The sequence below is a fragment of the Octopus bimaculoides genome, chromosome 2 (assembly GCF_046866305.1).
Source record: "Octopus bimaculoides isolate indiv1 chromosome 2, ASM4686630v1, whole genome shotgun sequence".
NCBI lineage: Eukaryota > Metazoa > Mollusca > Cephalopoda > Octopoda > Octopodidae > Octopus > Octopus bimaculoides.
The window spans coordinates 4,030,581-4,053,421 of NC_142929.1; the positions used below are offsets into that span (position 1 = coordinate 4,030,581).

Below are 22,841 nucleotides of genomic sequence, written 5' to 3' on the forward strand. Positions count from 1 at the left end.
TGGACGGTTTGACAAGTAAGGCTCCTGGTAAGGCCAGGAGCCACATCAGGTTCCATTGTCTGTTCTGGCATGTTTTCTGTGACTGGATGTCCTTCCTAATGCCAACCACTTTACAGAGTGTGCTGGGTGCTTTTTTATGTAGCACCAACACCAAAAAGGTTCACCAAGTATCGTGCAAGACAAAGACCCCTCTACTGACAGGAGTGTAGTAGTATTGAGGGGGTGCGACTACCAGTTAAGAGATTAAAGGTGTGTGTGTATGTATAATAAATATATATATATATATATATATATATATATATATATACTAGCAGGGATACCCGGCGTTGCCCGTGTTACATGCAATTGAAGAATTAGACTTTTCTGTTATATTTTCTCTAATGAACTGGAATACATATGATTCGAATTTCATCAAAATTGTAGATTAGGGTTCTTTCCCTCTTTACACACCCTAAAAAAATTCTAACCATGACACATGTATCCCATACTACTGATCTTTATGCACAGAATCCAAAATTCCAGTCTTATGGAACCTGTCAAAAGGATTTTGCTCCTGAAAAATGGGCGTCACGGAGCTCTAAAATGTGGGAGTTAAGGCCCCTCTTAAGGGTGGGTGTCTTAATGTCAACCAGAGAAGTTGAATTGTTGAAAATTTTTTAAAGTTGGGTCTTATATGTATTGTTCGAATTTCTTTGAAATAGGAAATATATGTATGTTCACTGGGTTTGTAAAAGAGAGCAAAACTACAGGAAGACGAAAGATCACAATAAGCAGTCAGCTAGCCTACCCTAGTTGTTACTACTCCCCAATGTAGGATTCCTCACCATGCAGGTGACAATCACAGCCGTAATATACATTATGGATCTATAGCAATTGGAAGGGTGTGACCCAACTGAAATAAACATTAACAACTGTGTGACGTGAGGGCTAAGGGGAAATGAAAGTGTCACCTCTGGAGTTTACAAATGACCACTATACTGATAGGTAACTGGACAGAATAAATTTACAATCTATAAATGTCTTTGAATAACCAGTCACTCATCTGAGAAGGCCTTGAAATCAATGTTACCATCTGGGGACTATGTGTGACCCAGTGATAATAAAAAAACTCAAAGGAGGTCTGCAAACAAATAACTTTACTGAACACTTTGCAACTGAATCAGTGGAGGCAAAGATGCCTCTCATTTACTTGACAATTTATGCACCACATTGCAGAAATCACAATCTAAGAATATCTCAAAGCAAACTCTTACACTGTTGTACCATTGAATTACAAATAACGCTCATCTTTTGTGCTCGGGTGACCCTACAGCTTCCAAGAGTACAACTGTATTCGTCTTTGCTTAGATGAAATGACTAAATTGTGGGTGTTAAGTCTCCATGAAGAGGTCTTTCTAACTTCTAAGAAGATGAAATTTTAGAAATATTACTTCATTTGTGTCTAATATCTATGGTTAAGATTTCATCAACAGCAAAAATATATGAATTTTCATGGGGGTTATGGCCCTTAAGCATAGAATATAATTACCAAATTTCATAAAGATCCATTCAATACTTTTGACCTAGTTTTGGATCATAAAAAATGACTAAAATTTGGGAGTTAAGGCTCCCGTTAGGGTGTCTTAGAATCCTCATGAGAATTGGAAATTTTGAGAATACTTCTTGATGTGTGTCAATTACCCATGGTTGAAATTTCATCAACATCGAAAATTTATGAATTTTCATGGGTGTTCTGCCCGCTTTAAGCCATCTCAAATTCAAACCAAACATACTGCATTATACCCGCCCTTATGCATTGAATCTAAGTTCCAAATATCAGAAGGATCCATTCAGTAATTTTGGTCCATTAAATTGTATGAAACACACAGCATTACCCTTCTCCCTAGGCTTGGATTTTGTGTTCCAAATTTCATTAGGATCGGTGTAGTAGTTTTTGAATGTATAGGTAACACACAAACACACATAAAGACATTGACTTTTATATAATATATATGAATATGCACATATACATACATGTATATGTGTATGTATGTGTGTTATTTTTATTTTGATAAGCCTGGTACTTATTCTATCAGTTTCTTCTTGTCAAACCATTAAGTTATGGAGATGTAAATAAACGAACAGCAGTTGTGAAGCACTGATGAGGGAGAAACACAGAAACAAAGACACACACATATACCTACATATATACACACATATATTTGGCCTATGACACCACATGGACCCTAAGTAAAATTTGAATGAAATTGGTTGTATAGTTCTCAAGTTTTAGGGATTCACACAGACATAGACACACACACACACACACACACACACACACACACACACACACACACACACACACACACACATTCTCATCTTTATATATATAGATAGTTCAAATTTATAGAAAAGCAAAGACAGGTGTAGGAACAGCAAGCAAGTGTGTTAGTTTGATGTTTGGAAAAAAAAACGGAAAAGTTTTTTACATTTCGAGTCTATGCTCTCTGACAGAAAGGAATAAGAGGAAATAAATAGAAAGAGAATAAAAGAAAAAAAGCGTGTTGAGTTCAGTGGTCCAACATGCCGAATGAATCATATATATATATATATATATATATATATATATACATATCGTGGCACTCCGTCGGTTACAATGATGAGGGTTCCAGTTGATCCGATCAACGGAACAGCCTGCTCGTGAAATTAACGTGCAAGTGGCTGAGCACTCCACAGACACGTGTACCCTTAACGTAGTTCTCAGGGAGATTCAGCATGACACAGAGTGTGACAAGACCGGCCCTTTGAAATACAGAAACAGGAAGAAAGAGTGAAAGTTGTGGTAAAAGAATACAGCAGGGTTCGCCACCACCTCCTGCTGGAGCCTTGTGGAGATTTAGGTATTTTCACTTAATAAATACTCACAATGCCCAGTCTGGGAATCGAAACCATGATCCTATGACTGTGAGTCAGCTGCCCTAACCACTGGGCCATTGCACCTCCACACACACACATATATGACTGGTTTCTTTCAGTTTCCATTTGCCAAATTGACTCACAAGGCTCTTGTCTGCTCAGTGCTATAGTAAAAGACACTTGCCCAAGGTGCCATGCAGTGGGACTGAACCTGGAACCATGTGGTTGGGAAGCAGACTTCTTACCATGTAGCCTGTACTTATAATTTCTTTTTCTTTTGTTTTGAAGAATGATGTTTTATAGAAATATTTTTATTCATTTTATTTAAAGAAACTCTTATAACAAACAAAACAAAACAAAACCCAATGATTTGAATCCCTTCCAGTCTTGGAATTCATGCAAAAGAGACCTGACTGAGAGATATATTCATTCTAGGATTATAATAATAATAATAATAATAATAATAAGTTATACAACATGAAGGAAATTATTTTATATGTTTTGTATTAAAGCCATCTCTCTTTGATCATTTGGCATGACAGCTTTGTAAAAATTATGTTACACCTGAAATAATTAGGTTTATCTTATCAACGTATATTCTTAGGAGGTCAGGCCGAAAATCTTGTCTTATATATTATAAAGTTCACATTCCTCAGATTACTGAATTTAGTCCAATTAAACAAGCGTGTGTGAGTATAGTAACCCTGACTGTGTGTATCTAAAATCCATTCTCTCCATACTCTGTGAATATCATCATCATCATTGTTGTTGTTGTCATTGTCTTCATTTAAAGTCTGTTTTCCATGCTGGTATGGGTTGGATGGTTTGGCAGAAGCTGGCAAGGTCAGGAGCCTCACCAGGTTCCAATTGTCTATTTTGGCAAGGTTTCTGTGACTGGATGCCCTTCCTAATGTTATCCACTTTATAGAGCGTACAGGGTGCTTTATACATGGCACCATTACCAATGCTTTTATGTGGCATTAGCACTGGTGACTTTAACATGTTACCAACACCAGTGCTTTGTATGTGGCACCAGCATCAGTGCTTTTTACGTGGAACCTTGATAACCACTGATTTAGACACATTCCTCTCAAGTGTTGGGCCTCACAGAGACAAAGTGGCTGAGTTCCTTTCAAGCGTTGGGCCTCACAGAGACAAAGTGGCTGAGTTCCTTTCAAGCGTTGGGCCTCACAGAGACAAAGTGGCTGAGTTCCTTTCAAGCGTTGGGCCTCACAGAGACAAAGTGGCTGAGTTCCTTTCAAGCGTTGGGCCTCACAGAGACAAAGTGGCTGAGTTCCTTTCAAGCGTTGGGCCTCACAGAGACAAAGTGGCTGAGTTCCTTTCAAGCGTTGGGCCTCACAGAGACAAAGTGGCTGAGTTCCTTTCAAGCGTTGGGCCTCACAGAGACAAAGTGGCTGAGTTCCTTTCAAGCGTTGGGCCTCACAGAGACAAAGTGGCTGAGTTCCTTTCAAGCGTTGGGCCTCACAGAGACAAAGTGGCTGAGTTCCTTTCAAGCGTTGGGCCTCACAGAGACAAAGTGGCTGAGTTCCTTTCAAGCGTTGGGCCTCACAGAGACAAAGTGGCTGAGTTCCTTTCAAGCGTTGGGCCTCACAGAGACAAAGTGGCTGAGTTCCTTTCAAGCGTTGGGCCTCACAGAGACAAAGTGGCTGAGTTCCTTTCAAGCGTTGGGCCTCACAGAGACAAAGTGGCTGAGTTCCTTTCAAGCGTTGGGCCTCACAGAGACAAAGTGGCTGAGTTCCTTTCAAGCGTTGGGCCTCACAGAGACAAAGTGGCTGAGTTCCTTTCAAGCGTTGGGCCTCACAGAGACAAAGTGGCTGAGTTCCTTTCAAGCGTTGGGCCTCACAGAGACAAAGTGGCTGAGTTCCTTTCAAGCGTTGGGCCTCACAGAGACAAAGTGGCTGAGTTCCTTTCAAGCGTTGGGCCTCACAGAGACAAAGTGGCTGAGTTCCTTTCAAGCGTTGGGCCTCACAGAGACAAAGTGGCTGAGTTCCTTTCAAGCGTTGGGCCTCACAGAGACAAAGTGGCTGAGTTCCTTTCAAGCGTTGGGCCTCACAGAGACAAAGTGGCTGAGTTCCTTTCAAGCGTTGGGCCTCACAGAGACAAAGTGGCTGAGTTCCTTTCAAGCGTTGGGCCTCACAGAGACAAAGTGGCTGAGTTCCTTTCAAGCGTTGGGCCTCACAGAGACAAAATGGCTGAGTTCCTTTCAAGCGTTGGGCCTCACAGAGACAAAGTGGCTGAGTTCCTTTCAAGCGTTGGGCCTCACAGAGACAAAATGGCTGAGTTCCTTTCAAGCGTTGGGCCTCACAGAGACAAAATGGCTGAGTTCCTTTCAAGCGTTGGGCCTCACAGAGACAAAGTGGCTGAGTTCCTTTCAAGCGTTGGGCCTCACAGAGACAAAATGGCTGAGTTCCTTTCAAGCGTTGGGCCTCACAGAGGCAAAATGGCTGAGTTCCTTTCAAGCGTTGGGCCTCACAGAGACAAAGTGGCTGAGTTCCTTTCAAGCGTTGGGCCTCACAGAGACAAAGTGGCTGAGTTCCTTTCAAGCGTTGGGCCTCACAGAGACAAAGTGGCTGAGTTCCTTTCAAGCGTTGGGCCTCACAGAGACAAAGTGGCTGAGTTCCTTTCAAGCGTTGGGCCTCACAGAGACAAAGTGGCTGAGTTCCTTTCAAGCGTTGGGCCTCACAGAGACAAAGTGGCTGAGTTCCTTTCAAGCGTTGGGCCTCACAGAGACAAAGTGGCTGAGTTCCTTTCAAGCGTTGGGCCTCACAGAGACAAAGTGGCTGAGTTCCTTTCAAGCGTTGGGCCTCACAGAGACAAAGTGGCTGAGTTCCTTTCAAGCGTTGGGCCTCACAGAGACAAAGTGGCTGAGTTCCTTTCAAGCGTTGGGCCTCACAGAGACAAAGTGGCTGAGTTCCTTTCAAGCGTTGGGCCTCACAGAGACAAAGTGGCTGAGTTCCTTTCAAGTGTTGGGCCTCACAGAGACAAAATGGCTGAGTTCCTTTCAAGCGTTGGGCCTCACAGAGACAAAGTGGCTGAGTTCCTTTCAAGCGTTGGGCCTCACAGAGACAAAATGGCTGAGTTCCTTTCAAGCGTTGGGCCTCACAGAGACAAAGTGGCTGAGTTCCTTTCAAGCGTTGGGCCTCACAGAGACAAAATGGCTGAGTTCCTTTCAAGCGTTGGGCCTCACAGAGGCAAAATGGCTGAGTTCCTTTCAAGCGTTGGGCCTCATGGAAGCAATGACTGCGACCTTTTGCATTATGTCATGCTTGAGAAGAAGACCCATCAAGCCAAGCAAAATCACAGTCGTGGTAGATACCATTGTCACACAAATTGGCACGTATATGCACCCTGGTGTCATGTAAATGGCACCCGTGCTGGTGGCATGTAAAAGCACCCAATACACTCTGAGTGGTTGGTGTTAGGAAGGGCATCCAGCTATAGAAAACCATACCAAATCAGACTGGAGTCTAGTGTAGCCTTCCAGTGTGCCAGCCAGGTCAAACTGTCCATCCCATGCCAGTATGGATGACGGACGTTAAATGATGACGATGATGAGGATATATAGCTTAAAGGAAATGCTGATCTTGGAAGATTAACTGTTTTATCTTTAGTTTGCCAGCATGTTTTGTTTAATTAATACTTCATTGTCGAACTTGGAACATTGTCCATCTTGGGAGTTTTAGAATCAAAATAGTTGTGCTTACTGAAGTGGGCAAAGTTCCTCATGTAATTACATATGAAGTCATGGTTGAATAAATTCTGCCTTTTGCCACAGAATGTGTGATGGAACAGAATCATCACATTTGGAAAATATTTCAATTGTTTCCTCTTGTAAATGAACAAATTATTTGATCTCAATATATCATTATCATCATCATCATTTAACATCCATTTTCCATGCTGGCATGGGTCGGATGGTTTAACTGGAGCTCGGTAGGCAAGAAGACTGCACCAGACTTCTGTGTCTGTTTTGGCAGGGTTTTTATAGCTGGATGCCCTTCCTAGCACCAACCATTTTACAGAATGGACTGAATGGTTGTGTGTGTTTGTGTATGTGTGTGTGTGTCTTTGTGTCTGTGGTTCCCCCTCCACCCATTCACCACTTGACAGCTGGTGTTGGTGTGCTTATGTCCCCATAACTTAGCGATTTGGCAAAAGAGACTGATAGAATAAGTACAAGGTATCGTAAACAGAAAATGTCCTGATGTCGATTTGTTCAACTAAAACCCTTCAAGGCTGTGCCCCAGCATGGCCGCAGTCAAATGACTGAAACAAGTAAAAGAAGAAAAGAAAGAATGTGTCTGTCTGTGTGTCTGTGTTTGTCTTTCCTCCTCCTCCACCTCTTGACAACCAGCGTTGGTCTGCTTACATCAGGGTCGATTTGTCTGACTAAAATTCTTCAAGGTGGTGCCCCAGCATGGTCGCAGTCTAATGACTGAAACAGGTAAAAAATAAAAGATAGTCCTAGGTATACAATGCCTAAAAAAATAGACAGGCGCGTTATGACTAACAAACTTTTAATTAGATGTCTACTTGATCAATGTTTATCCAAGGCTAAACAACAATATGGAATAGGGTGTAGCCCCCCCCCCCCCCGCTCCAAAGCCCAATAAAACTGTCTAGGGTCCTTTTTAACTTCAAATTCTGACTTTAAATCCTTTGATAAGTGTAGTTTACAGACGAGTAGGTTCTACTTATTTGACTTGCCCCAAATACTCCTCCATTAATTACAAACATTTGTTTTCGGGTCAGTAAAGATAGACTGCAGCTGTCATTTCTTGACATTTGAAACCCTCTTTCATCATGTATTATTTGAAATCATTATCACCATTTTTTGACGTCTGCTTTCCATTCTTGCATGAATAGGATGGATTGTCCTGGCCCAAGTCAGTTCTTATATGGAATTACTGCCCTCCTACATGTGTTGGAGGGCCATGTCTTATTTATGCTTTATTGCCAAATTGGTAAACCTTGCCAAATTGGATTGGAATCTGATGCAGCTTCCTGGCTTCATAGTTTTCAGTCAAACTGTCCAACCAATGCCAACATGGAAAACAGACGTTAAACAATGATGATAATGATGTGATATGGTTCCTGTGGCTCGTTATCCTTCCTAGTATCAACCCCCTTTAGCTTTTAATCTGGCTGTATCCAGCCATATTCTCCCTGTTTTGTGTTAAAACTGACCTGGTCCCACCTCTCACACCTACTCTACAATGATGTCATTCTAAAAATATACGAACACACCATTGAAATCTTGAAGCTACAAGAATAATCCAAATGCTAAAGAGTTAGAGTCTGCTGAGTATATTTGACCATGGCACCAACACTACAGAGGTGGTCATGTTTTTAACAAGACAGGATCAATAGGTCCTCTCAAGCTCTCTGTTTGATTGCTAATCACTTTATGGCGGGAATTGAGTGTGTTTTGTCATCAGCACTACTAAAGTTACTTTGTACCCTGCAAAACAAATTGTGTCAATTTGGAGCAATATGACTAAGAAATTGAGATGGAGAGTGGGTGACTACGGAAGATGAACCAAGGTGGGGTGGGGTGTGCAGAAAGAAGACAGTATGAGGGGACAGACAGTGTTTGGAGGTGACTGTGTGGAAGGAGGGAGAAATGGGAGAGAGACTCTGTGATGGAAGCGACAAAAGGGGAACAGTGATGACAGTGTCACGAGAGAGAGAGAGTAATTACAGAGGGTAGTGGGGGTGGTGAGAGGAGTGAGAGAAAGAGAGTAAGTCCTTATGTAAGTGGTAGTTATTTGTAGCCTGATTGGTGGCAAGAGACAGTGTGATGGGTGTCATGTGTTACAGGGAGAAAGTGTGTAATGGTTAACACTATAGAAGGGTTAATGTCTGCTGGTAGGTGAGGAATGGTGTGAGGAAATATCAATGGAGTTATAAATCTCAACATAGGCACAGACCTGCCTGTGTGGTAAGAAGTTTTGCTTCTCAACCACTTGGTTCCGTGTCACTTTGGCATATGGCGTAGTGGTTAAGAGCGCAGGCTACTAACCTCAAGATTCCGAGTTCGATTACAGGCAGTGACCTGAATAATAATAATAATAATAATAATAACAATATCAAAAAAAACCTTAGGAATGAGAACCCAAGTTTAAAATTTCCCCAGGACACCTGATGAAGGCTGGAGGGTTATATCAGCCGAAACGTTGTGTTTAACAACAAACAAGATGAGGACAAATATCCGTCAAATGTAAATAATGTACATAATTCCTCATCTCTTAAATATAGAAACTGTATTATGTAACACCTTAGATCTTAGTTGTTTACTGTCGGAGTTATTAAAGTGGAACTTGTCTTTAAACTATATTTCGTAGAGGATTTAGAATTGAAACTTGAAGCTAATGAGACACTAATTGTGCTGTCCAGGATCACCACCCTGTGTTGTGTTGTTGCTACTGTCTACCTTTGATTAGCCTTGAACAAAAAGATTTATGACCAAAAGTGGGTCAATTTCCATTCATTTTTATGCTTTGTGTAGCTATGTTATTTAATAGGAAATTAAATTGAAGTTACGCAGAAAAGTGGAAATACATTACATAATATATTTCTTTTTAAAAGCAAATATTTTAGGGTAGGTAGTAAGTTTCTGGTTTCTAGGAAAACCTTTTATCTCTGTGTGTGTTTCCCAAAAACCAGTTTGCCATCTTGATTTCATTCTTGGAAATAGTTATTTCTGTTTCCCCACTTCTGTGCTTTTGAATAGGAAAACTTTAATAAACCTTCTATCTTTTACTCATTTCAGTCAATAGGGGCACTGGTTTGAAGAATTTTACATTGAATAAATCGACCCCAGTTGTTTATCTTTTTTCTTTTAAGCCTTGAACTTTTTCTGTTGGTTTCATTTCTCTGAATTGCTAAGTTACAGGGATGTAAACACACCAGCACCAGTCATTGAGCAGTGGTGGGGGGGGGGGGACAGACACAAACATGCATGCATACACGCACACATACATGAAAATATATATATATATATATATATGAGTCATACCCAATGACTGGTGTAGCAGCACCATAGTAAAGTGCTACAAAGGTAAAGGTGACGCTTTAGACACTAATAATTACAGAGGCATCAAGCTGTTAGATCAAGTTATGAAAGTTACGGAGAGGGTCATAGCCCAACTAATTAGGGAGCAAATCAATTTAGATGAGATGCAGTTTGGGTTCGTGCCAGGTAAAAGCACCACTGATGCCATATTTCTAGTGAGACAGCTGCAGGAGAAATATCTAGCCAAGGATAAACCTCTGTACCTGGCCTTCGTTGACATGGAGAAAGCCTTTGACAGGGTCCCCCGATCCCTTATCTGGTGGTCAATGAGGAAACTTGGGATAGAAGAATGGTTATTGAGAGCTGTGCGAGCCATGTACAGAGATGCTGTCAGTAAGGTGAAGGTTGGAAATGAGTACAGTAATGAATTCCGGGTAGAGGTAGGGGTCCACCAAGGTTCCGTCCTCAGCCCCCTCCTATTTATTATAGTCCTCCAGGCGATCACAGAGGAATTCAAGACAGGTTGCCCCTGGGAGCTCCTCTATGCTGATGACCTTGCACTAATTGCGGAGTCACTATCAGAACTAGAGGAGAAGTTTAAGGTGTGGAAGCAAGGACTAGAATCGAAGGGCCTTAGAGTCAACCTAGCAAAAACCAAAATCCTAATAAGTAGGAAGGTAGATAAAACACAAACCCCTTCAGGTAGATGGCCCTGCTCAGTATGCAGTAAAGGAGTAGGTAGTAACTCCATAAGATGTACCCGGTGCAAGCTATGGACACATAAGAGGTGCAGCAATATCAGAGGCAGATTAACTACAAAGTTAGTTTTTGTATGTGGCAGATGTTTAGGTGCAATAAACACTGTAAACAAACAGGAAACAACTTCTATCTCATTCCAGGGAGAAAAACTAGAGGTAGTTGATAGCTTCCGCTATCTGGGTGACCAAGTTAGTAGTGGGGGTGGGTGCGCTGAAAGTGTAACCGCTAGAATAAGAATAGCCTGGGCCAAGTTTAGAGAGCTCTTACCTCTGCTGGCGACAAAGGGACTCTCACTCAGGGTAAAAGGCAGACTGTATGACGCATGTGTACGAACAGCCATGCTACATGGCAGTGAAACATGGGCTGTGACTGCTGAGGACATGCGTAAGCTCGCAAGGAATGAAGCCAGTATGCTCCGCTGGATGTGTAATGTAAATGTGCATACCCGTCAGAGTGTAAGTATCTTGAGAGAAAAGCTGAACATAAGAAGCGTCAGTCGTGGTGTGCAAGAGAGACGATTGCGCTGGTTTGGACATGTGGTGAGAATGAATGAGGATAGCTGCGTGAAAAAGTGCCACTCCCTAACAGTTGAGGGAACCCGTGGAAGAGGTAGGCCCAGGAAGACCTGGGCTGAGGTGGTGAGGCAAGACCTTCAAACATTGGGCCTCACCGAGGCGATGACTACTGACCGAGACCTTTGGAAATGTGCTGTGCGTGAGAAGACCCGGCAAGCCAAGTGAGATCGTTGCCAGTGCCCCTGGACTGGCTCTTGTGCGGGTGGCACATAAGATGTACCATCCTGAGCGTGACCATTGCCAGTACCGGGTTTTCGAGCGAGATCGTTGCCAGTGCCCCTGGACTGGCTCTTGTGCGGGTGGCACATAAAAGACACCATTTCGAGCGTGGCCGTTTTCGTGCGGGTGACACGTAAAAGCACCCACTACACTCTGAGTGGTTGGCGTTAGGAAGGGCATCCAGCTGTAGAAACTCTGCCAAATTAGATTGGAGCCTGGTGTAGCCATCCGGTTGCACCAGTCCTCAGTCAAATCGTCCAACCCATGCTAGCATGGAAAGCGGACGTTAAACGATGATGATGATGGCTGAGACCCCCTTCGGTCATGACTGACCATGGGATTGCACCTAGAAAGTTACCCTCCAAGGCACAAGTTCTGGGCAAGTTTGTTTATGGAAAACCAACAGTCGCCCATGCATACCAGCCTCCCTTCTCCACGACACAAATGTTATCCAAGGGAAAGGCAAAGGCTGATACAGCTTGGGACCTGTGACGTCGCAACTCATTTCTACAGCTGAGTGAACTGGAGCAACGTGTAATAAAGTGATTTGCTCAAGAGCACAAGATGCACCCTGGTCCAGGAATCGAACTCACAACCTCACGCTTGTAAGCTCGACACTCTAACCATTGAGCCATGCTAATGATAATAATATTTATATGAATATCCATTTGAATATTTACTCATTTATAGATATATATATATATGCACATCTATGCATGTGTGTGTCGTATGTTTGTCCCCACTACCACTTGACAACTGGTGTTGATGTGTTTATGGTCCTGTAACATTCATGGTTTGGCCAAAAAGACTGATAGAATAAATATGAGGCTTAAAAAAAAAAATTCTGGGATTGATTTGTTTTAGTAAAAAATGCTTCAGAGTGGTACCCCAGCATGGCCACAGTTTTATGACCAAAACAAGTAAAAGATAAATCCAAAATAGAAGAACTCATCCCACTTCTACCTGTAGGCATTAGAAGAATTCAACTCAGCCCTACTGGCTAACAAAATATTTCTCATTCTTTCAGAAACAGGAATGAACTCTTTGTGTTTCTGGTGTTTATTAAATGTTAAACAAACAGAAAAACTGAATGCCTTGACCAAGGACGCGTTTAAAGACTGATGATAAGATATGAACAGTTGTCCAGTTGCTCTTTTTCCAGCTCTCTTTGTAGCAATTCTTTTTGTTTAAAAGACAAAAACGAAAGCTAAAAATGTTAATCCGAACGCTTTGTTGTAAAGTGTTGTTGAATTAGCTTCTTTAAGTTTTAATGGTTATTAAGCTTGATAAATTAACCTCGGATAATTAGTCCTAAATAACTGTATATAGTGAATTGTGTTTTTTCTATTAACGCTTTCAGCTAATAATTAAAATATCTCTAATGTCATTTTCATTAAATAGCAAAAACAGTGAATGGTATTTAAGAAATGTAGAGTGCCATCTGGTTTTGAGAAAGAAATTTAGAAATTTAGTTTATTTATTGCTGTGTGTGTGTGTGTGTGTGTGTGTGTGTAGGGATAAGAAAGTAATGTTTTACTCTGTTCATTAAATTGATTAGGTAAATTTATTTTAGTAGCCATTATTTACTTTAAATATTTTTGTCTGCATCGTTAATGAATCATTAATGAATCACCTCACATTCTTGTTGATTGATTCAGTAAAATATTCTGTTGAAGTGATTTCTGTCTCAAATGAATTTGTTTTAACGAAGTCATAAAAGGCAGATGTTTTCTTTTTGACTCCTGAATGTTGCAATAAAGTTATTTCATTTCACTTGTTTTACAGGCGATAGCTTTGAGAACGGCACGAATGATTCAGTACTATTTTCTTTTGCCGCCAAAAGGTCAACAGGACCAATTATCTAATGATTATGAAAAGTCAAAAGTTTAAGTCTATTTATCACACTCATTGGTAGTTAAATAAAATTTCAGTGTTTTGAACTAGGGTCAAATATTATAAAGGTAAACATAGAGCAGGGAGTGGCTGTGTGGTAAGAAGCTTGCTTACCAACCACATGGTTCCAGGTTCAGTCCCACTGCGTGGCACCTTGGGCAAGTGTCTTCTACTATAGCCTCGGGCTGACCAAAGCCTTGTAAGTGAATTTGTTACATGGAAACTGAAAGAAGCCCATTGTATATATATATGTGTATGTTTGTGTGTTTGTGTTACTTGACAACTGATGCTGGTGTGTTTACGCCCCTGTAACTTAGCGGTTCGGCAAAAGACACCAATAGAATAAGTACTAGGCTTACAAGGAGTAAGTTCTGGGGTTGATTTATTCAGCTAAAGGCGGTGCTCCAGCATGGCCGCAGTCAGATGACTGAAACAAATGAAAGAATAAAGAATATAAAGTTGCTGGCGTCATCATCTTCGTCATCGTTGTCATCATTGTCATCATCATCATCATTTAACATTTGTTTTCCATGCTGGCATGGGTTGGAATGTTTGACAAGGAGCTGGCAAGCCAGAGGTCTGCACCAGACTCCAGCTGTCTGTTTTGGCAGGGTTTTTGCAGCTGGATGCCCTTCTTAATGCCAAATACTTTACAAGAATGTGCCGAGTGCGTTTTACATGGTGCCAACATGGTTATTGTTTAGGTGACACTAGCATGGGTGCCTTCTATGTGGCACAAGCGCAGGTGATCTTTTGCATGATGTCAGCATGGGTGTGCTCTTATGTGGTGCCTGCATGGGTACCTTTTTCTGTGGCTCCAACATAAGTGCATATTTTCATGGTGGCACCATGGGTGCTTTTTACATGGGACCAGCATAGGTGGTCTTTTGCATGGAACCAGCATGGATTGTTTATGTGGAGCTAGCATGGGTGCTTTATACATGGTGCCAACACACAAGTGCCTCTTAAGTGGTGCCTGCATGGGTACTTTTTATGTGACACCAGCACAAGTGCTTTTTACATGGCACCATTCTTGGTATCAATTCTTAAAGAGTGAAAGAAACCAAATATTGTGTCACGGTCTGGAATTTCCATCATCCCATGTTAGCATGGGTTTGGATACGAATGTATCTGAGTCATGGTTTTATGGCTGGGTGCATTTGCTGTCACCAACCTTCACCTGTTTTCCAAGTAAGGGATATTTTGTTCCATAGGTTTCTGTAGGCATCAAGCAACCTATCAGGATGTTACCAAGGAATATGAACACCATTTGTTATTTATCGAAGCAAAGGTGAAGAGCTGGAAGAATTGTTTGGTTAATGGCAATTTGTGGGTCTTTATGTTCTGAGGTCAAATTCTTCTCAGGTCACCGTTGGAAAACTGATTACAGCAGTGACTCGATCAATTCCTAGTGATATCTGAAAAAGGAATTTTTATATTCTGAAATATTATTATTATATCAGACTATGGATAATTAAATTATAACAGTTATTATATATTTCTTTATTGCCCACAAGGGGGCTAAACATAGAGGGGATAAACGACGATAGACAAAGGGATTGTCGATTACATAGACCTCAGTGCGTAACTGGTACTTATTTACTTCACCCTGAAAGGATGAAAGGCAAAGTCGACCTCGGCAGAATTTGAACTCAGAATGTTATGGCAGACGAAATACCGCTAAACATTTTGCCCGGCCTGCTAACGCTTCTGCCATCTCGCCGCCTTATAACAGTTATTATAGTCCACTCTGCAATGTTGTGCCATTCAAGACACATTATATTTCACAAACAGTACACAATGCTTCAAGCAAATTACAATACTCTCCAAATAATAATGAACTTATTGTATACAGTGCTCAGGTGTTCTACAATTCCTCAGAAAAAAGTAGGCAAAAAGGGCATGAACAGTAGATAGAATAATGTAGAAGAAATGAACAGTGAATGAGTTGTTTAAAAAAAAAAAAGGCAGGACATGAAGTGTACTGATGGTAATATTTTAGGAAGCATGGAAGTTTTGAAGGATGCAGTGTCCCGATAGCTATCAGCCAATGTAGGTAGTTTACTCCATGTTTCAGTGATTCCGAGTGTGAAAAAATGTTTCTGAAAGTCATGGGTGCTCATATTGTTTCTTGATTTTGTAAGCATGTCCATGGCTGTCAGACAAATGGAATTCAAAAAAGTGGCCAAGGTTGTTGTTGGAAAGATGGTGGATAAACTTGTGGGCGTCTGCCAAGTCATTTGCCAGACATCGGAGCTTTAATGTGAGTTGGTAGTAATTTAAATAGATTTGATGGCATGTTGCTTAAAACTAGAGAAGGTAAGGTAGAAGATTGTTTCCTTGTTAAGAGCTGTGATTGTGTGTTGACCCATAAACATGGTATATTACAATCAATCCAGCATTTAATCATTAACTCTAATTATGTGACTGACTCAGCAAAGGATTTAAGTTAACATTGTGGATTAAGGATTATTGAAACAATATATTGACATTAGCATAAAGGAAATATGAGTGACTCAGAAATTCCATTTCATATGATTAAATTCTTATATTTTTCATTGTGTTGATTAAAAAAAAATATAAACAATAGGCGCAATGTGTGGCCAATGCTTATGTTATATTGTATTATGTTATATTGTATTATGTTGTATTGTATTATTTGTTTACAAGATATAAGATAAAAAAATTGTCAACTTTTATTATATTCATTATATATATATTGTTTCTGGTATAAATTAATATGACTAAGAAAATACTCCAGCTTCGCCTTACTGGCACTTGTGCCGGTGGCATGTCAACAAAACATTGGACTGACTCCTGTGCAGGTGGCACGTAAAAAACACCATTTGAGCTTGGCTGTTGCTAGTACCGCCGGACTGGCCCTCGTGCCGGTGGCACGTAAAAGCACCCACTACACCCTCAGAGTGGTTGGCGTTAGGAAGGGCATCCAGCTGTAGAAACTTTGCCAGATTAGATTGGAGCCTGGTGCAGCCATCTGGTTCACCAGTCCCCAGTCAAATCGTCCAACCCATGCCAGCATAGAAAGCGGACGTTAAATGATGATGATGATGATTACCGGTCCCTGGCACATTGGAAAAAAAAACTGCTTGGAAGCACTGGCTTACAGGATCTGTTAATCTCATAAAGGAATGGTTTTGTCCAAGGAAACACTGGTTCTATACCTAGTATTTTTGGGAAATAAAATGACCTCAAATCAATTGGTATATATTGAGCACATAATTCATGTTCAGTTAATTGAAGGAAAGAAAATGGAGAGGCAAAAGGTAATGATTATTTATTATTAAAACGATTAGCAATTTTTTAACAAATAATCAAATTTTAACTCTCCATTTTCTTTTCTTCAAATAACTGAACATGAATTATGTGGTTAGTGTGTGTGTGTGTGTGTGTGTGTGTGTGTGTGTGTGTGTGTGTGTGTGTGTGTGTGTGTGTGTGTGTGTGTGTGCCATGATAGATCGCTGACCACTACATTCATATTTTTTTCTCTCCTTGTTTCTGTCTGTGTTCCTTTCTGTTGAGCGTAGGCTCGAAACGTTAAGACTTTCTCTATTCCTGAGCGTTAAACTAATATACATCCATTTGTTTACACCACCTGTCTTCATCTGTTGTTTTTTTCGTAAATTCTCCCATATATATATATATATATATATATATATATATATATAAATAAATATACGTCACAACTAGTTGGTTGTCATAATAAACAACTAGTTGTCACATATTATATTTCTAGATAAATTCCTCCATTTTACATAATATCGAGGTCTCATTCATTCTTTTATTGTCATATTATTATTATTATTATTATTCTTCTATGATATAAATTAGACGTGGGCGATCATTGTATTTTTTCTTATCTTGAGGTTCACAGCCAAACGGCTGGGTGGATTCATGTGTAAATGGCACACATGTGGAGACGGGTGCATAGATTGGAATGCGGTTTGTATTTTTTCCTAGCCCCCATAGTTACCGAGAAAATCGATTAAAACTTTTTCTACTGGAATTTCCCTGCCATTAAAATAACCAGTTGCTCACACAGCCGGCATATACCATTTCGCTAGCAACAAGGGGAGTACAGGATGAGTCAGCCAAAGCCATTCATACATACATACATAACCTCTCCCTCCCTTTCTCTGTCAGTCACACATTCACTCACTACAAAAAGTGAATAACAAAATTTCAGTTAACTCTCTCTTGGCCATACATAGATACATACATCTATGTATACATACATACATAACAACCTGCATGCGTGTGTGTTTGTGTTACTGAAGCCATTCATACATGCATATTTACATAACCTCTCTCTCGCTTTAACTCTGTCAATCACTCACACATTCACTCACTACAAAAACTGGATAAAAAAAATTTCACTTATCTCTCTTTTTCTATCTTTCTCTCTCTCTCTCTCATATATACACACTCCATCAACATTACTCTGTCTCTTCACACACACTCACAAAAGCAATTCATATACATATCACACATTCTGTCTCGCACACCCTATCAAACACACACACACATACACACTCACACACACACACACACGCACACATCAATTCTTCCGCTTCACGCCAACTTTAAAAGAACTTCACTCATACGATTGCGCTCTCTCTGTCTCTTTCGCGCCAACTTCAAAAGATCCCCCCCCCATTTAAAAAAATTAAATTTTTTTACAGAAACCGACAATCATCTTCAAAAATGTGACATTTGTACTCAGAGCCAGAGTTGGTTTCAGCCAGGTTGGTCGTGAAAGGGTTAATGTAACTAATAGCTTGTCAGTCTTGATTAAACAGATATACAGTGAAAGGCATTCCAGCCATGATCATCATGTCTTTTTTTTTTTCCAAACAGTATGCTTTATCCTAGACTATATTATCTAATATATTCTTTTTTTAAGTTGACAAGGTTGTTTTAAGGAAGAGTTGGCTACTATTTCTAGCAGGTCAAGCAATCATGTAAAGGCTCCCTTGTTGCAGTGTTAAGCTCAAATCCATTCATGGACATGGGGAAGGCAAGAAGAAACCAATGTGTATTCTTCTTAGAATCAACACATAACCCCACCTTCACCCCTCTTCCCATCCTGTGAAATATTTAGCAATATTCCCCACTTCAGATTCTTTCAGGAAACTATTTCCAAAGCCATTTGGTTGTGTCTAACCAATTTTTTTTTCTTGTTTCAGGTATATAGATTTTGAAAATTGCATTGTAAAGCGAATGAAGAAGAAATCTCATGAAGTTCTTTGTGTCATAACAGGTGTAGTCTACCCTGTATCGGATATGAAAATTGCCAAACAAAGCACTCTGTCGGAGGATGGTAAAATCAAGACCGATGTGGTGAGTATTGTTTTTGACAAAGTAACAAATTCTTCTTTGTTTCGATGGAATTAAGAACTTTGAAACCGAGTTGTTTGTTTCAAGAAGGTTCAAAGAATAGGACTGTCTTAAAAAGGATACAAGAAGTAAATATATATATATTGATTTTGGATTTCATTACCAAACAATCTTTGCCTGAGCATTCTTCTTAAGACTGGTTTTCTGAAACTGGAAGAAAATAATAATAATAATAATATAAACAAAGAAAAATAGTTTATTCTTTGATTCTTTTATTCTTTTAATTGTTTCAGTCATTTGACTGTGGCCATGCTGAAGCACCACCTTTTAGTTGGGCAAATCGACCCCAGGACTTATTCTTTGTAAGCCCAGTACTTATTCTATTGGTCTCTTTTTGCTGAACCACTAAGTCACAAGGACATAAACACACCAGCATCGCATGTCAAGCGTTGTTGGGGAGGGACAAACACTTGATGTTTTCACACAGCTATAGAAGCAACTTCAATCTTTCTCTTGTGTATTGTTGGTATTTTCTCAGAGATAAAGAGCATTGAGGTTGTTTAAAGGCACCAACCAAAATATCAAGGTCTTGTTGATATGTTCGACAACTTTGAATGTGATGAAAACTCTCATCAGCCAAATCATTTTTCCCATGTCACTGAAGTGGTCAGTGAAGTGACTTATGTAGGAAGTCCACTTTTTAATTGTCCGAGCCATGGAATTGCTGAACCTGGCTGGCATATTGATTTTAGTAGTAAAATACACGAGCTTGAATAGCTTAATGGTGCCACCATCCTATGGTCAAGATGAAGGGCTTGCTTTTGCTCATGAAGTAGATTAGTTTGATAAATTACCGTGAAAAACAGATAACTCTTTTTTAAAATTTTATTTGTAAGTTGTCCAAACTAAACATTTACAGAACTAATGTATTCCAATTCTACCAAACTCTCAAATCAAAAAAACCTCAAATTAACAAAATCAAAAATGTCAGGGAATTTAATCAATCCCAAGTATTTGACTGGTCCCTGTTTTATTATCAACCTTAGAAATCTCTAAAGACACCATTGAATTTGGGGAGAATGAGACGGTTGTGTCTGCTTTACAGAGACAACTTTTTATTCTTGACACAACACTTGAACAGATAGTCTCCGTGATGGATTCAAGATGAGGACACAGTCTGGGATGTACATATATATATATATATATATATATATATGAATGAGGAATTAAGTATATTAATTATTGTATTACACACACACACACACACACACACACACACACACACACGTATGTATGTGTGTATCAAGAAAGAGTTATGCTGAGCTTTTAATTTCCTGATATCCCAATTTTTCTGCTAAATTTATTTACTTTTATATTTATTTCTGCATAACTATGTTATCAATGATCAATACCTTTGCCACTACCTGTCCATCTTTTATTACTTTCATTAGCTCAACTGATGCATTACCTGTGGTCAGCTCTTATTATCATTGATTCCATATCCCTTTGTTCAACATTGGATTTCAGATTCTTGGCCCAGTCTGAGCACATACTCTCTGTATCTTTTGTTACTATATAATGGACGTAATTCAATGATTTGGAAATAAAATACAAATTCATTTCGTTTTTTTTTTGGTCTTTCACAGCATATCATTAAACTTGTTCATTAAACATTACAAATATTTTTGCATAATTTTTCTAAAACTAAATAGTTTTTTTTTTTGTTTTTAAAAAGGATAATGGCAAAGTTTTTCATTTTTGTTTCTTTTTAGAAAAAGGAGATAGTCGATGTTGATGTTGAAGAAAAAGGATCAAAGAAGAACTCTGAAACTGTGGATATTGTTGGCAAAACAAACTTGGCCTACAATATAGTTGAGTTGAAAATCCACCCTGATGGCACCATTGGAGTTTGTATGACCGAGAACGACAAAGGTGGCTTTGATGTAGTTGACTTGTGCAGTAAAGGCGCCGAGAAAAGTAATTATTCATTTATGCTTATATTCTTTACATTTTTTATGCATAGAAAAGATTGGTAACTTAGTAGATTTGTAGATTTTTTTTCATCTACAGCAGTGGTTCTCAACTGGTGTCCCTTGGACCTTGGAGGGTCCATATCAGATTTTGGGGTTAAAATAAACTGATCATTTTTCTATTCAAAATATTTTGATTTTTTAAATACAATTCCTTATAATATTTCATTATCAAAATACATTAAGATTTTTTTTTTAAACATGAAATGTCTATGAGGGACCAGCAGAGTAAAATGGGAACCAAAGAGTTCCATTGGTAAAAAATGGTTGAGAACCACTGACCTACAGGATTATCAAGGATTTGATTTTGTTACTTTTCCCCATTGCTCAGTAAAGTAGTGGAACCAGTCCCCTCCACTGGGGCTGTAAAACAGGGGTAAACAAATGATCATGTTTAATAAAATTAAAATAATCTTAAAGATGTCCAACACAAAGGCAAAGAAAGAAGAATTATACTGATGCAAATTCTGTTTTGTTTCCACGTTAATAAGAGGAGGAAGGAGAGAGAGGTGGGGAGCCAGTGCAGAGGAAGGGGTCAGTCTTTGCCAGTCTGAGAATGACTGATTTAGGCTCAACACTGCAATGCAACAAAACATTTGTTAATTATACAATAATCATTCTAATTACAGTGTTGCAGTAGTTCTGTTGTAGTTTGATCAACAGACTCAATGAGGTTTAAATGTCTTGGTTAAGAACATTGGTGCAGTCATCTAATGGCATATGAACTGTTGACCTGGAATCCTAATGAGTTGGTCATCTCTAACTCAAAATAGCCAGGTGGACAGAATATTTGACATGCATCACATGTTTGCTGCAGGTATTGAAGGTAAATAACATAATGAGAGAAGAACTGAAGACCATTGTTTTTGTTTGTTTGGCATCTTTTCTGTTAGAATCCTTTTTGTTATGCTTTAACAGAGTTAAACAAATTATCATGTTTAATAAAATTAAAATAATTTAAAACTTGTCCAACACAAGTTTGACATTTTGGTTGGAATTGTCTGAGTCTGTCATAATCACTGTCTGGGAGTGAATCTTTTATATTGATAGTTTGATTTGAACACACACACACCCTCTCTCTTCATATTTTTGAATAAATCTCAATAATTCACAGGTTAATGTCATATACTCACTAAACTCCATGTGTATTTGTGATTCTTTCGGTATGTATCATCATCATTTAGCGTCCATTGTCCATGCTGGTATGGGTTGGACAGTTTGACCAGGGCTGGCCAGCTGGAAGGCTGCACCAGACTCCAGTCTGATTTGACCTGGTTTCTACGGCTGGATGCCCTTCCTAACACCAACCATTCCAAGAGTGTAATGGGTACTTTTATGTGCCACTGGCACAGGTACCATTTGCATGACACCTGTATCTGCCACGACTGTGATTTTATTTGACTTGATGGGTCGTGTTCTCAAGCATGACATAATGCCGATGGTCTCGGTCATTGCCTCCATGAACCCCAACACTCAAAAGGAGCTCAGCCACTTTGCTTCCATGAGACCCAACACTCAAGAGGTGCTTTTTAATGTTTATTTGTATTATAAAGTGATTATCTAAATCTGGGTGTATATCCTTTACTAGCATGTACCAGTGTATATACCAGTGTATAGATGTGTGTGCATCTATATCCTTCTGTTTGTCTGCATGCATGGGCTGGGGAACAGGAGGTGCAGGGAGTTCGAGTGCACCTCCTAAAATATTTTGGAGGTGCAAAATCAAGATTTGTACCCCTACTTAGTTTTTTCAAGTTCAGAAAACAGTGTGGCAGATCTGTAAAAATTAGCTTGAAGTTAGGTTTCTTTTCAAAGAACAAAAGTAAAAAAGCAACACAATAATTCCTTGTTTGTAAAAAGTTTTGGACCTGGGTTTGCATTTGCTAAGCAAATTTCATTCCTGAGCCAATGTCTGCATGACTATCTGTTGAGTAATGTGTTATAATCTAGGTTATGTTTTGAAGTTTTTTGTGAGAGAGAGATTTTCATATAAACTTGAGTACTAACAATGATTAGTATTCCACTAAATTTATTCCTTGTATATCAGTAGATGTGATTAACAGGTTGGCAACTGGCTGC

The 22,841-nt window shown here is 39.6% G+C and overlaps 1 protein-coding gene across 1 annotated transcript in view; it reads left to right on the top strand.

Annotated features, from left to right (window-relative positions):
* The window catches only part of LOC106884239 (pejvakin), a 58,743-nt gene that overhangs the window by 24,735 nt on the left and 11,167 nt on the right, over positions 1–22,841 (top strand). Inside the window, exons 2-3 of the mRNA XM_014935503.3 lie at positions 18,582–18,735; positions 20,505–20,709. Coding sequence (XP_014790989.2) covers positions 18,582–18,735; positions 20,505–20,709 — 359 coding nt within the window. The remainder of the gene's footprint in view (positions 1–18,581; positions 18,736–20,504; positions 20,710–22,841) is intronic.